This window comes from Perna viridis, chromosome 9 (assembly GCF_037379345.1).
Source record: "Perna viridis isolate PV_CMFRI_1.1 ecotype Kerala chromosome 9, ASM3737934v1, whole genome shotgun sequence".
Classification (NCBI taxonomy): domain Eukaryota; kingdom Metazoa; phylum Mollusca; class Bivalvia; order Mytilida; family Mytilidae; genus Perna; species Perna viridis.
The window spans coordinates 27,878,003-27,892,941 of record NC_142453.1 but is presented as its reverse complement, the minus strand read 5'-3'; the positions used below and the strand labels follow the sequence as shown (position 1 = coordinate 27,892,941).

At 32.2% G+C, this 14,939-nt stretch overlaps 2 protein-coding genes across 7 annotated transcripts in view; one reads left to right on the top strand and one right to left on the bottom strand.

The window, feature by feature from the left end:
- The window catches only part of LOC148607604 (lysine-specific demethylase 2A-like), a 39,363-nt gene extending 32,884 nt beyond the window's left edge, over positions 1-6,479 (top strand). For both annotated transcript variants that reach the window (XM_088544707.1, XM_088544708.1), the window contains exon 16: positions 872-6,479. In XM_088544707.1, the coding sequence (XP_088400833.1) occupies positions 872-2,080 (1,209 nt within the window). In that variant the 3' untranslated portion in view covers positions 2,081-6,479. The remainder of the gene's footprint in view (positions 1-871) is intronic.
- Positions 6,480-6,785: 306 nt separating this feature from the next.
- The window catches only part of LOC148607602 (branched-chain alpha-ketoacid dehydrogenase kinase-like), a 41,776-nt gene continuing 33,622 nt past the window's right edge, over positions 6,786-14,939 (bottom strand). For 3 of the 5 annotated variants that reach the window (XM_088544718.1, XM_088544716.1, XM_088544719.1), the window contains 2 exons: positions 10,197-10,358; positions 6,786-9,689 (listed from right to left, as the gene is read on the bottom strand). In XM_088544718.1, the coding sequence (XP_088400844.1) occupies positions 9,545-9,689; positions 10,197-10,358 (307 nt within the window). In that variant the 3' untranslated portion in view covers positions 6,786-9,544. Of the gene's footprint in view, positions 9,690-10,196; positions 10,359-14,800; positions 14,825-14,939 lie in introns of those variants that run through there. The other 2 variants (XM_088544720.1, XM_088544721.1) reach the window with 2 other exon arrangements.

Below are 14,939 nucleotides of genomic sequence, written 5' to 3'. Positions count from 1 at the left end.
TGAGACAGTTTCCTTAATCACTGTATTTAACCGGATGAGATACATTTGTAAGAATTTCCAATCTTGAAGTGTTTGAACAACTTTATTACCAATTCTTTTTTCCTGAATGGAAAGGTATATCCAAAATGAAATTTGATGTTAATTTAAGAAATTATAGTGAAGTTGATTTCAGGAAATGTTAATTCATGTAATAATTTATTGTATAGAATAATTATAACTCTATTGTTATATGTCACCAGTAAACATGTCTATTATCATAAATACTTTTATTGAATAGATTAAAACAACTATTTGAAAATTTTGCTAATGTATTCAGTTTTCTCACTTGTGAGATAATTATAGTTTCTGAAACTCTTATGATGTTTTTAATTTTACAAAATGTGAGTAGATTGCAGTTGCAGTAATAAGATGTAACAGTATATAAATTTTAGTAGTATGTAAACAGAATTTTTCTAAATATTACTGAATTATCTATTTCAATTGAATAAAAAACAACAAATAGGAAATGCATGAAATAATTTCCTAATTTACAATATTATATATATATATATATTATGTTTTTTTCCTCAGGGACTGTTTAATTCAAGGCTGTACATTTATTTTTTTTTCATCATTATGTCTTTTAATGCAAAATGATAGATCTGTTTACTGGTAGAATTTGTTCATATGTTAAATAATGGATGAAATAAACTTAATGAAAATTTGAAAGGAATTTGTGTTGTTTTTCTTTGCCTTTCAATAAGTTTAACTCACTGTTTGTTTTCTGCAGTTCTGTTTTAAACTCAGTGAAGGGGAACAAAGAATCTCAACACAAATTCAACCAAGGACTGATGAACTTTGAACTTTTAACTACAAGCCTTTTTACTTGCAGGCTTTGACATCTCCAAGAGGCAGACGACTTTATGGATTCAAAAAGTTCAAAAGGTCTCCTGCTACAAAGGTCAGGAAACAGTTATCTTCAGAACCTCTGGACTTGGTTGAAAATGTGTTGAGTGACGAAGTTCCTTCTACTTCATACATAGAACATGGACTAAGTGAAACTCCAACCAAATCAGGATTTAGAGGTCAAGGGTCAGGGAAAAAGAGAAGAAGATTGATAGGAAGAGGACCAGGGGACAATGAAGACTTTCATAGTCCTCACAGATTTTTCCCTCCAGGGAGAGGAGATACTGGCCCTGATTTTGTGCCACCTCCAAAAATAGAACCCTTGAAAGACATTAAGCGTTATGTTATAAGGCCCCCACCTCCTCCCCCACCAGCAGATTACTTCATGTTGAACAATGGAAAGAATCATCCTATCTGCAGAGAAATATGGATGAAAATATTTTCCAAGCTAGACAATAAGAGTTTGACCAAGTGTTTGGCATGTTGTAAGACATGGAATCGTTGGTGCATGCACCATTCCATGTGGAGGACAATTAATCTCAGTGGAAAATACATATATCAAGTTCATCTTATTGGCATTGTGAAACGTCAGCCACAAACGTTGATTCTGAAATCTTCAAAGCTCACACATAAACAGTTGGCATGGCTTTTAGCAAGAATTCCTCAATTGAAGAACTTGTCTTTATCTTCATGCTCATGGGCAGTTGTAAGTGCATTAGGATTTGCCATTTGCCCATTACTACATTCGCTCGATATCAGTTGGGTTAGTATGTGCGATGAACAATTCCAAGATCTGATTCGCCCACCGGCAGATAGAAGACCTGGAATGGTCGACATCAGCAGGTTACACAAGTTGAAACATTTATCAATTGCAGGCACTGAAATTTCAAATTCATCCTTATCAGAGATTCCTAATCATTTGATCTCATTAGAAAGGCTTGACATTAGTTATTGCCCAAGAATCACAGATGATGGTCTTAGGCAATTACTCTTGCCAGGCAATCCTGTTACACAGACACTTATTTCCTTGGATATCAGTGGTTGCAACAAAATAACTGACAGAGCAGGGGATTCTTTTATGCACTGTACACAGTTGCAGACGGTCAAGATGGCTGCCTCCCCACACATTTCTGCAAAGATCAGGAAGAAGTGTCCTGTTGTTTCATTCATCTCACAGCCTGCTTTCCATATTTAACAAATTTATTTCTAGTTTGCATGTATAATTTATTAGTTTTTGTTTTCTACCAATTTATGTAGAATTTGGTCTTAAGAATGCAAGCACTTGTATTTATCAATATATGGTTGTAGTGAATGATACTATATTTCCACTACACATTGATGAATACAAGTGCCTGTACTATAAAGATTGTATGTTCCCCCACCCCCCCACCCCCACCCCACCCCATCCCATTGAGCAGAAGCTTAACTGCATACAAAAAAAGGTTTGTACATTGTACTATGTTAAGTTTTTGTTTTACTCTCAGATACTACTGGGCAAATTAACTTTCATTTAATATGTACACACCATCAATATAAAAATTTAATATCTCCACTTAACATATTGAAGAGGAGAGAGGGAGACTGGAAACATGGAATGTGTTAAATTCTGGAGTTTAGTTGAGTGACATGTTGATGATAGTGAATTACCTTCAATATTTGCTCAGTCGTTTGTCTGGGTGTCTGGGTTGTGTTTCCATAGATTTTATTACTCAATAACTACTGGAGCACAAAGGTAGTTGTGTAGGTGTTTAATTACTATGTTAACATTTCTACCTAAAGAAAACATTCCTGAACCAATGAATTACCTTCAGTGAAACACTGAGAAGTAGACATTATAATCCTTCCTGTCTTATGAAGTGTGATGTGTTCATTGTTACATAGAGATAGTTATGATACAGTGAATCTTGTCTAAACTGAACCCAATAAAACCTTTCTACCAGGCACTTTTTCAAGTCCTTTCATATCAGTTTAAGTATCAATATCTGCAAGAATCAGGCATTGGGTGAAACATGGTATGAAAAAAGACCAATATTTTATATATCACTTTGGTGAATTGAGTTGTAACTTCATTGAAATCAACTGAAAATGAACATTTCAAGGGCAGATAACTTTGTCAAAAACTTCATCTTTTCTGTTGAAAAATTTCTGACAAGTCGAATGATGCAGAAATCAAATAGTGGTCTTTTCAAATAACGAAATTATCTTAGAGTGAAATTACAGTCAGATTTTTTCCATTGTGCCTGATTCTTACAAAAATTTACACTTTGATGTACTTTTAACATGGTTATAGCCTATTTCTGTGTAAACTTGATAAATTCTACAATCCTAAAAGGTTTTGGTATAGACTGGTTTCACTGTAGGTATTTACTCTTCAATATTTTAGCTATTTGGCTGTCTATGTTTGCATCCATTCATATGAAAACTTAAGGCTTTTTAGAGCCATTTTACCCTAAATGTTGGCAGATTTATGTCATTTTGACTAGAAATTACTCAGTACACATATATGCAATGTGATATGCACTTCCAAATATACAGGATTTTTAATGGTTTGGACTAAAAAGTGTCCAGTAGGTATTAAAAACCTTTTCCAGGTTTATATTTATTTTTAGTCCATGTCCATGTAAGAATCACAGAATTTTGTGGAACTGTTTATTGCTAAAATATGGCTATTCAACACAACATAGAACCTTACAAAAATGATATTGCAAGGAATAGAGATTTTTAATAGTTGAAGTGGCTGGAAAAATTGCATTTCAACAACTATTCTTATGATAAATCTTTCTTATCCTAACCATCCAGCAGTTCTTTTCACAAAAAAAAAAAACTGTGATAGTGAAATAAGTCATAAGTTATGACATCACAATACTTTGATCCATTATGACATCATAACTAACGATTTAATTACAGGTACGATTTTTTGTGAAAAGGACTGCTGGATCAGGATTCTAGGCATATTGGGAAGTTTTTATGAGGAGAGTATTTCAGTAATGAAAAGTTAATCCAAATTATTAGATTCGTCACTGTTACTACAGAACTCATATGATTCTTACATGGATGTGTTGAAACTATACATAAGCAATGTAAATAGGCAAGGACCCAACCCATGGTTTGTAGGATTTCATAATTTAAGGTTTGTAGGATTTCATAAGTTAACCTTACATTAAATATGGGTTTATTCCTTGCAGAGCAGTTTTGTACCGTATATACTCAGAAAAGTCATTACAGGTCATCTGCCTTTGTTGTGTTTGTTGTTATTTTCTAAGTGAAATATTATAGATTTTCTTACATATATTGGATGAGTGCAGAGTATTGTCGATGGTAACAATTGGGACTAGGTACTTAGCCTTTTTTCATTAAATAGAAGAAAAACTCAGATTGTTATGCTTCTGGCAGTATTTCAAGAGGAATTTCTTCTTTCTACATCCATGTTAATTGTTTAGTGTAGTGGAAATGGCCGAGTAGCTCTGACTGTTGGTTACTTTGTTTACTTATGGTATGCCAAAGGTACCATTGTAAACAAATTTTACACCACGTAGTTAACCACTTCCTAAGACAATTAAAAGTTGCATTGAGGTGTTTTTGTTTTTTGATTTTTTTGGTTCCCAAGTGAACAACTTTAATGCAGGTCTTTTGTATGTGTGTAATATTTTGTTGTCAGTTTATTATTTATCAAAGAGTTGTTTCTGTTATTATACTAGTATTGCATATCATGGAAGCTGCTCATCTGACATCCACCCCCCCATCTTGCAGACTATGTTGAGGAACACAAGACCCTGTCTGTTTTTCCACATATCTTGTTTACAAATTCATCTTAAACTGCTTGACAAATTTTGATGAAACTTGATAAGGTGGTTAGATATATAAAACAAACCTTATAACACATACACTAGGATGCATGAAGGAAGGTAGTAATTATTGAATCTTTGCAAGGGGAGATAATTAAATCAGGGATGCTTCAAGTCCAAGTGAAGGGTATTCTTATTTTGGATTAGCTTACAGTAATTATTTTGAATCCTCCATTGTTTTGTATTTCAACAATCAGTTTTTCAGAATTTGATATAATTTTTTCTGGCCCTCAGTTGTATTTGATTATGTAATAATCATTTTAGCTATCTGCTAAAAAATACCTGTCTCCAGGACTCACTTTTTGCAAATCTAGTAGGCTGAATCAGGGTTTGTAAGCCTTATTCCTTTAAAGGTGTCAGTAGATATTCCCATGTGTAGTATCATTGCTTTGTAGAGTATTTTTGATGATTTATATAATATAATATTTTACTGACTAATCCTAAGCAAAGGTTAAATAATCATCAAGCATGTTATAAAGTAATGAAAAATCATGTCATCAATTTCTTTTGCAGGTTGAATTGAAATAAGCTCAAAACTTACAGGCAATATATTATAAAAAATATGCCATTGAATGGTTTGCTCATATGTTTTCTTGGACCCAACTACTTTATTGCCACAGATATAGTAATGTAAATTTTACAACAGGTTGCATTAAAGTTCTGATCTTATTGAACTGAAATAGTAAGCTCAAAGCTTACAAGCAATCTATTGTAAAAAAATGTGCCATTGAATGGTTTGCCCATAGAATGTTTTCTTTGACGACTTGTCTTAATCTATGGTAATTGTTTCATTAGAATAGAGGATGGGTTGTAATAAGCAGAGCAAAAATGAAGTCAGTTTACTTTTTATACAGATTTGTTGGATAAAAGTATTTTTTTAGCTGGAAATATTTGGTTTGTGTCCAACTTAAGGAGAAAGTTTTTGTTACTATTTTCGTAGTCAGTTACAACTTTGATATTTGTTATCTTCTTTTCACAGTTTGATAGATGTTCTAATATATTTTTCAAATCTGCTCTGCCTGAATACAAGTAAACGGACAGTACAAATTTGTCATATAAGAATTTTCTTTGTACAAATTTGGAATTATTTTGATTTTGAATGGTAGGAAAAGGAATAGAAATTTTTATTCATAGAACTATTTTTTTTAATATTTATGGTGTGATTTCTGTCATAACAGCTGAAAGGTTGGTTAGATAATTTTACTAACACATTAGTCATGATGGCACCATCAACTCCAGGGTACTGTACGGTTCATGAATATTTTCTATTTTTTCCTAAGATCCAAAATACTTTCAAATTTGAATAATACTTTTAATATTCTATACAGTTTATGTAATTGTCACTTGTATATTTGTGTTTTTGTTTACTAAGATATTTTTAAAAGTAGTATATTTAGAGCAGTGCTCTATTTTCTATGACAATTTAATACTATGGTGTATCCAGGGGCAACCTATCAAATGTAAGTCTTTAGGGTGTCATTCATCTCCATATTTTGCCAGAAAATACAAAGAATCCCAGAGCTGTCTATAAGTTGGCATACAGAACACAAATTGTTAACACCCACTCTTGTTGATCAGTTTGGCTTATGTTAATTGAAACACATTATTTTGAGTTTATTTCCTGAATGAGTGTATATTTTTGGAGCGACTGATTATTTTATTTTTAATCATGTGATTGTGATTTGTTTATGAATCAGGACTGTGATAGAGAGAGGTCACTTTATTACTAATTATAGAAATCAAGCTTTTTATTGTTTTATTCCCCCCCAAAAGAAATTGGAAATGCCAAAGATAAAACACCAATAATGAGATTCATTGAAGACAAAAACTTGTTACCTAACCAACTTTCATCTAAACAAGAAAAATAATTGTATTGCCCAAAAAGTGGGTAATGCTTAACAAGTTGCTTGATGCTGATAATTCACAAAAATTTACTAAACTGTTCTCAACAAGCCAAAAAATATTTTAGACTGACAATAACATTTAGACCAATAGAAAAATCAATCAGGAGGACCACTACCAAGTGGTACCATGTACTCAGAAATTGATATAAAATCAAAATATGTGATGAATTTATTCATACATAATATCAAGTCCCTCCACACCATACATAATTAACTAACAAGCAAACATGACAGATTAGTACATAGTCTCCATAACATACATTTACTATACACAATGCATTCTTATAGAATGTCCATTGGTCAATATCATATATATATATATATCCTTTTGCATGTATTTCTCACAGGAGTCAACAGGAGAAAAACCACCATCTATAAATTACAATAAAACAATTGACTAAGTCATTTTCATAACAACATTTTATGACACTGTCAAAAAAGCCAATGTTTTCTATTCTGCAAAGTCATGAATCAACTGATCACATAATTCTCACAAAAAAGGCTTGAAAGATCAAGTCCTTTCCACCATTTTGTCTTCTTTTCCATATTAAACTGGTTTTCTATCCTTTTTTAAGGAAAAGTATTACATGTATTATATATATAAAAACACCGACACACAGATACAAGTAATGCCCAAGTGAGCGGCACCAAATTTCTCGAGACTTATAATTAGTCTATACATTAACTAAAACCACGTATAAACAATACATGTACACCATTATTACACAATTACACAAATTAATCTTATCAAAACCTATTCCTGAACTACAAGGTTAAAAGTATTGCCGTCTGAAAAAAAAAAGCAGATGAGACTACAAAAGCAAGAATATATAGGTTTTCATGGTTAAGCACAAGTAAAATTGTATTGATATAATAACTGAGGACTGTTTTCAATATAATTTCAACAAAATATAGATAAATGATGAATATCTCCAATATAACCTTCATAAAATATTATAGATAAAATATGCATTGAGGTTTATCGTTCAAGTGTGACTAGTTCTCATTTTGAACAGCATAAAATAAACAAAGTCCTAAATGGTGTTATCTTGATGTGAAGTTAAGTGAAGGGAGATAATTCACTGCTAATACATGTATCAAATGTACCATAAAGAAATCAATTGCAAAAACATTTTTTTTTACCAATGCTGTCTAGTAAATATTCAATATACATGACTTAAAAATAATTATTTAACACATAAAATCCCTGGCAAAGTATTTGATTACAAATTTACAATGGGAAACAAAATTGTGACTAGTACATTGTATTATATACAGGTTCTTTTAACTCTGCAATAGTAGCATCAAATAGGTCAATCTGTATAAAACATGTTTAGCTTCAAAGCTGAAACAAAGTTTTACTAACAAACATTGAATTGAGATAAACACATATTTGTATCATGAAAACATGAAGCTGCATGCATTGTTATGCTAGGCATACCCCCACTTATAAAGGAAGTTGAACAACAAAACTGTTTACAACATATGCCCCATCTATATGAAGTGACACAACAAATTTGGAAAATTTAAAATTAATCCATCTATTCAGAGGCAAAATTTTTGTGACAAAAATGTTCTATATCATTCTATATAGTAAAAAGAGGCAAAGTCCCACCTGTACAGGAAGCTGATATCCAACAGCACCCAAAATGGATTACAACGTATGTCCCATCTATATATTTGAAATCAATCCTTCAATTAGGAATTGAGATAATTGCAACGAAATGAAAATTGACAAAGAATGGGGGATGGACAAGGTGATTCTAATATCCCATCCACTCGTTGAGTGGGATTAAAAAATATTTCCTATTGATGAAATCCATTTTTCTAAGTTCTAGTACATATATCATAGCAATGGCAGTTCCAACAGAATAGTGATGTGAAATAAAAGCCAATGAGTAAACCCAATGTTTGTTGAAGACCATCATATTTTCTAGAAGCACCCATTTGTGAACACAAGATATTTCAATAAAAAAAGTTAGTACAAATCTCCATCCTAATTAGTACTTAAAAAAAACTCTAGAAAGAAAAGAACACATTCCAATAATACAACCACAGTTTAATGGTCTTGACTTTATTAAATGACAACAAAGGATACTCAATTTCAAGACCTCACAATTTTCACAAGACTATCCTATTATTTGTAAAAAGGAGATTTTAACCCTTTAAGATCATTTTCCATCATATATTTTAACATGTAGAAACAATGTGAAGTAATAAAACAGTACTGGTAATTTTAATTCATGAGATTCATTTGGAAAACCCGTTAAAAAGATATATATATATATTTTAATTGGACGGTTAAATGCTAGGTGTAAAGAAGTCATGGACTTAATACCTGTAAATAATCTCAATAATATAAACCTACTAAAAAGCCCTGAATGCAACCACAAAACTTAAACTAAGAAGAAAATTAGTACTGGTTATGTAAATCATGAGATATCTTATGCTGTTGGGTCAGTTCCAAACTACGATGTAAGATACATCAGGGAAGACTTAAAGCAGTTTAGAATACTAAATTTGACCATCATGAACTGCTTATGTAATATAAACATAGTCAATCCATTCTTTCTTTAAAAATACATACATCTGACCTTGAGGTCAAAGTTCATGGTCATTGGAAAGTCACATAAATGCAATTATATTTAAGATTTTTGAAAGAAAAATCAATTCATCAACAATGAGTAAAACAAAAGAAGCAGAGCTTCATTAATAGTATAAAATATTCTGAAAACATACATCATACACATGAAAAAAGTTAAAATTCAACTTAAGATAATCTACTGGACAAAAAATAAAGCACTTCAATGAACTCAGACAGCATGACTTCCACTGGCAAAACCAATGGATGTAACAATCTGCTCAATGTGACAGGGATGAACCAACCACCAAAAACTGCTTTGATTCAGACTAAATTCTGAAAGGTTCTCTATTGCCATCAATATGAGGTAATCGTAGGTAGACATCGGTGCCAACACCTTGCATGGATTCCATGGTAAGTGAACCACCAAGGAACTCAACATATGCTTTAGATCCTGGCAAACCAAAGCCATATCTGTAACAAAACAACTTTTTTTTAATTTTTGAACTTTTGATGAAAACTGGAGGAAGAAGACTGCTAATAAGGCATAGGAAATAATAGGGATGGAGTGTCAGGATGTACTACATGTGTAGGGGTATGAAATATGAATAGCTAAAAAATGTTCTGTCAAAATGATGTACATATAAGGGATTATTTGAACTTATAATAATGCAGGCAGAGTCTTGCATATCTCTACTGGTCGTGATATCATTCATAACATGATGGTCCATCATCAACAGAAAGGTCCTTACTTGAGTATGATAAAAATGGCATAAAACTACTTATTCTTTGGTCAACAGCTTGTCGAGAAAACCACTGATGCTGTGTTAAATGCATGAATGAAAGTGGATTCTTTCTGTAATGATGTTTAATGAATTTCTACGTTTTTCCTCTTTACCATAAGTATATTACTAAATAAATAACCTTTTCACAATAAAGGTAATGACAAAACTTAAAAGTAATGCTCCATCAAATATTTACCCATGCATTCGTCCAGGAGTGGAGCCACTCATATGCTGTGGATTAGTGATTTCTCCAAACAGATCCTCATTGGAGGTTGTTTGTCTACCAGAGGTTGTAAAGTTGTAGTCCCATACTTGTTTGATGATGTCATGAGGTATACCACCTCCCTTATCTGATATTCTGAAATACGGAAAATAACTGGTCAAGTAAAATCAAGCAGGATATAATCTTAATTTTACCACAGAGAGTACAAAAATAATTTAAATTAAGATTACACTGAAGGAGAATCAGTTTCTACCATGAAGTCTGTAGAAAACTTAGCAATTGTAATATGGCGAGAAAACCCTCGCAAATTTTTTTTCACCACCAGCTGGTTAAAATAAGACATGTATAGTTAATCACTAGCTTAGAAAGATACAAAACTTTCATGCATAACTTGTTTCATTGAAGAGCTGTCAATAAAATATTTTCTGAGTAAGTTTTTTCCTAGCACAATAGGTGTATCTAGGAAAGCACAAGACACAACAGTAGATATGTGGATGATTTCACAAAAAGTCATTAGTGCAAAATTTGTCATACTTTTGGGGAAAATCTGTTTTTAAAAAAGAAAAAAAAGAGTAGGTATTATAGAAGTTTTATTAGCAAAAGACAGAAAAAATTTTAACTTACATATTCAATGTTTAATATGAACTCAATGAAAAAAAGTAAAAAAATGGAAGGGTGGAGCCTTCCATGTACCAAAAAAATATGTTTGGACAGACAAGCAGATATGTGTTTGACATAAGAATGGCATATTGCAAAAACTTATGTTTAGACTCCGATGAGGCCTTTAGCCAATAACAAATTTTCTACAAAAACAGCCCAACACATCAACTTCTTAACAGGATTCTAGATAAACAAAAAACTCTCAACACAAAAACTTCAAAAGACTTAACACCACACATACAACAAATTTCAGTAAATAACATGGTATTTATTTTATTGTAACACATTGAGGTTAACAGGTTGAGTTCTCCATAAGTATTTCATTTTTATGTTGTTTAATTTCTTATGTAAATACATATTTAAGACTTTTCAAAACTACCTTTAAAAGGTTAAAGAACTGCGCAGTGGGGGAACAATGTTTGTAAAAACTCCGTAACAAACTTGTGTGTACAGGTTTGAAAAACATGAATTCAAATAAGTGGTGGACTGAGGTATGGAACCCTAAACTTCTTACCTAAAACCTTTGAAACTTCAGTAACTTGGGTCTCGGACCTTCAACCCATTTGGTGACTTTTAATTTCCCTATAGTGGACCATCAGTTTGAAAATCAGAGAAGTCTAAGACCTTCCACTCGCAAAAGTAAATTTGAACCTATGTTGAAATGACTACATTGTAAAGTGATAATCAACAAATAACAGAGCAAGTCAGCAACATTGATGCCTAACTCAACAACAAAAAAAGCCAAATTACAATTTTTCTGCTTTTTCAATTATAGTACACTCTTTCTGGGCTATCAACTTCCATTGGGATACCGTTTATGCATTTACAGTAATTCATCTTTAGAATTTCAAACAGTTGCCTATAGAAGAATTTTTAAATAAATTTAGATAAAAATCAAAAGTTTGTTTTTGTCTGCAAAAACATATGTCTCCCCTTCCCACAAACTGGATCCACCTGCAGAATCCTCCATGTCCACAGAACAGCTTCATTAAATTCTGTTGAGAGGCTGCAGATAAGTTGTGCTGACAGGTTCAGTAGTTTCAGAGAGTTTAAAACTGACAAGGTGAGAATTTTTGGCAAATTTCGAAGTTCAAATGAGCATAACTCCAACAAAAATTAGGGGTTAAAAATTTCCAGGCAATTTGCACAACTATATATGATGTTCTTGCAACAAATCATGTTTCGTAAAATTTGGGTCAGAAGTTTGAGAGGAGTTCAGCTGACAAAGTAATTACTAAGGATTTTTGGCAAATTTCTATGTTTAAAAGGCATAACTCCTACAAATATGGGATAAAAATTTTATGGCAATATGGACAACTATCTACATATGATGTTCTTGCTACATACCTCGTTTCCTAAAATTTTAGTTCAATAGTGTCAGAGGAGTTGGGCTGATAAGGTCATTAATGAGGATTTTCGCCAAATTTCTAAGTTCAAAGGGGCATAACTCCTATAAAACTTGGGGAATCATAATTTCCTTGTAATATGCACAACTACATATGATGCTCTTACTACATACCAAGTTTCTTAAAATTTGGTTCAGTAGTTTGAGAGGAGTTGTTCAGACAAACTTTGTGAAAAACACACAGACAGACGGACAAGCCAAAAGCATTATGTCTCCAAACCAAAATGGGGAACCATTATAATATAATTATTGTATAGAATAAACACTGAACAGTTGGAAAGAAATTTGAATGATCTTGATGATTAAAAAAATCCAGGATTTCTGGACAAAATCCAGGAAAGGCAAGGGTAAAAAATAGACAGTCAGGTCAGGGATTAAACTGGAAAAAAAAAACCAAGGACACAAAATTTGATCCTAGACTCTATATATTCCATGGTATTGTCAATCTTTATTTCCATCATATCCAGCTGTTCGTCTGCTTCGTCGCTAGACCCCATATCGTAAACAAAAACGATAATTGCCGAGCGTTTACAGAAAGGAGTGTAATATCACTTACGGAAAGCCATGTAATATCATTCAGAAGCATGTAATAACATTTTGATATCAGCCCACTTAAACAATCTTGAAAAATACTAAATTTTTGGCCCTAAAACTTGCTTTATTATACAGTAAGAAATGATACTTATTTTCTATAAGTATACGATAATAAGAGGAAAACTATCGGTAAATGATGTTGAATTGAAGTTAATCAAGATTTAACATTTAAATTTCCAAGCTCACTGTGAAAATAACCAAAAAATGAAACAGTTCATCAAAACAACAATGGAGATTTTTTTATACTTTGCTTAAAGACAAAGGGAAAGATCTGCCTTCCTGTATTTCCTTTCTTAACTAATGTCATGACCTCTGTCTGAACTTGATGGATATCTGTCCTTATACACATGATTAATTACATATTATTTTATGTATGTTACTTATATCTAATTACTGAGAGCTAATAAAATCTTTTCTTTTTCCCAAGGATTTCAAATCTGTTTTCTAGTGACAAGGTCATGAGAAATAAGATATCTCCAGAGTTCAGAACCCTTTCAGGCTTTAAGTGTACTAAAGTTTGCAATACCAAAGAAACAAGTAAACATTAGATGCATAATATACAGCTGCGTCAAAGCAAATGATATGACTGTCCATTGTTTTCCAGCCAACTCCCATTTTTCAAGAGTTTGAAGTCTCATTACAGTGGGAAGAAAAAATGTAATGAAATGCTTTGCAGGAAGCAACTTGATATGACTATAAAGGTGGAATCCTGAACAGTTGGACAAGTATGGACACATCACTAAAGCTTGATACAGCTTAGAATTTTTATTCAGATTTAATATTTGACACAAGATAGGAACTTGACCAGAATCTAAGGGACCCCTTTTTGATCTCTTATTAATAAATGGTTCAAGTCACAACCCCCAAAATCAATCCCAGCCTTCCTTTGGTTGAATGGCACCTTATGGTACAATTCAAAAGCAATCTATTTTTAATTCAGGTTATTGTTGTGATATCATGAAAATGCATGTTTCTTGCCCCCTTTTTGAACCATAATTCCTAAACGGGTCAAGTCTCAATCCCAAAAATCAATTCCACCCTTCCATTTGTGGTATGGCCCCTTGTGGTATAACTTCAAACTAAACACTTTTACTCAAATTATTGTCAGGACATAAAATGTGTTTAGCCCCTAGCTGCCAACTGCATGATACCATTATACGACCAAAGTTTTTAGGTGTCATATTAAGATAAACAACCACAAAAAAAGGACTGCTGCAGACGGAACATAATAGGAGTCTTGTTCTAGTTTCATTTTTTTTCTTACCAGAAAACATTGAAAACCAAAGACTGATCCGCATATTATTGTTTACTACCAGGATCTTGAAATGCTGCATTAAAATGCAAAATCTACTATTTATTGCTTTTCTTAATACTTTCATCATGAAGAAATAGATATTTGTCATTTTTAATGGTATTTTTACACAGTAGGATGTTTTGCTTCAACTTTCAATTAATACTGCTCTCAATGCTCTGTAAATGGCAAATTTTCATGCATTTTAATTAAGCGGAGACCCATTCCTGTGAAGTCACATGATGAAAATTACATCCCTTATTAGTATGTTAAAATACATTCATCATCAGATGGGCCAACCAAAATCATGAACCAACAACCATTTATCAAACATGGCACCTGTTGCATTTTTTCATCCATATTTACTTTGTATAATGCCAAAATAATGAGTCGAAGCAAAACTGCATTAAAATACTACCAGACTGTTACATAATAGCACGATGAATTCAAAACAGTATTTCAGCCCTATCACTAATTAATAAATACATATAACAAATTACCCCAGATAAAATACTTTGTGCACTAATTAAGTATTCTAGAATTTCCTACATGTCGCCAGGATAAGCAAAATTCCAGACCAATTTACTGTACCTATCTCACCCTTTCATGAATGTAATTCAATGAAGCAAAAATTACTATGCTTCACAACTCCTAAAAGAAAATAAACTCCCTCAATTATCTCATATATGGGTGTGAATTACAAAGACAAAGAAACTTTGCCTCTCATTGGTAAAAACAATTAACTATGACATGTCTGAAGAAGAAA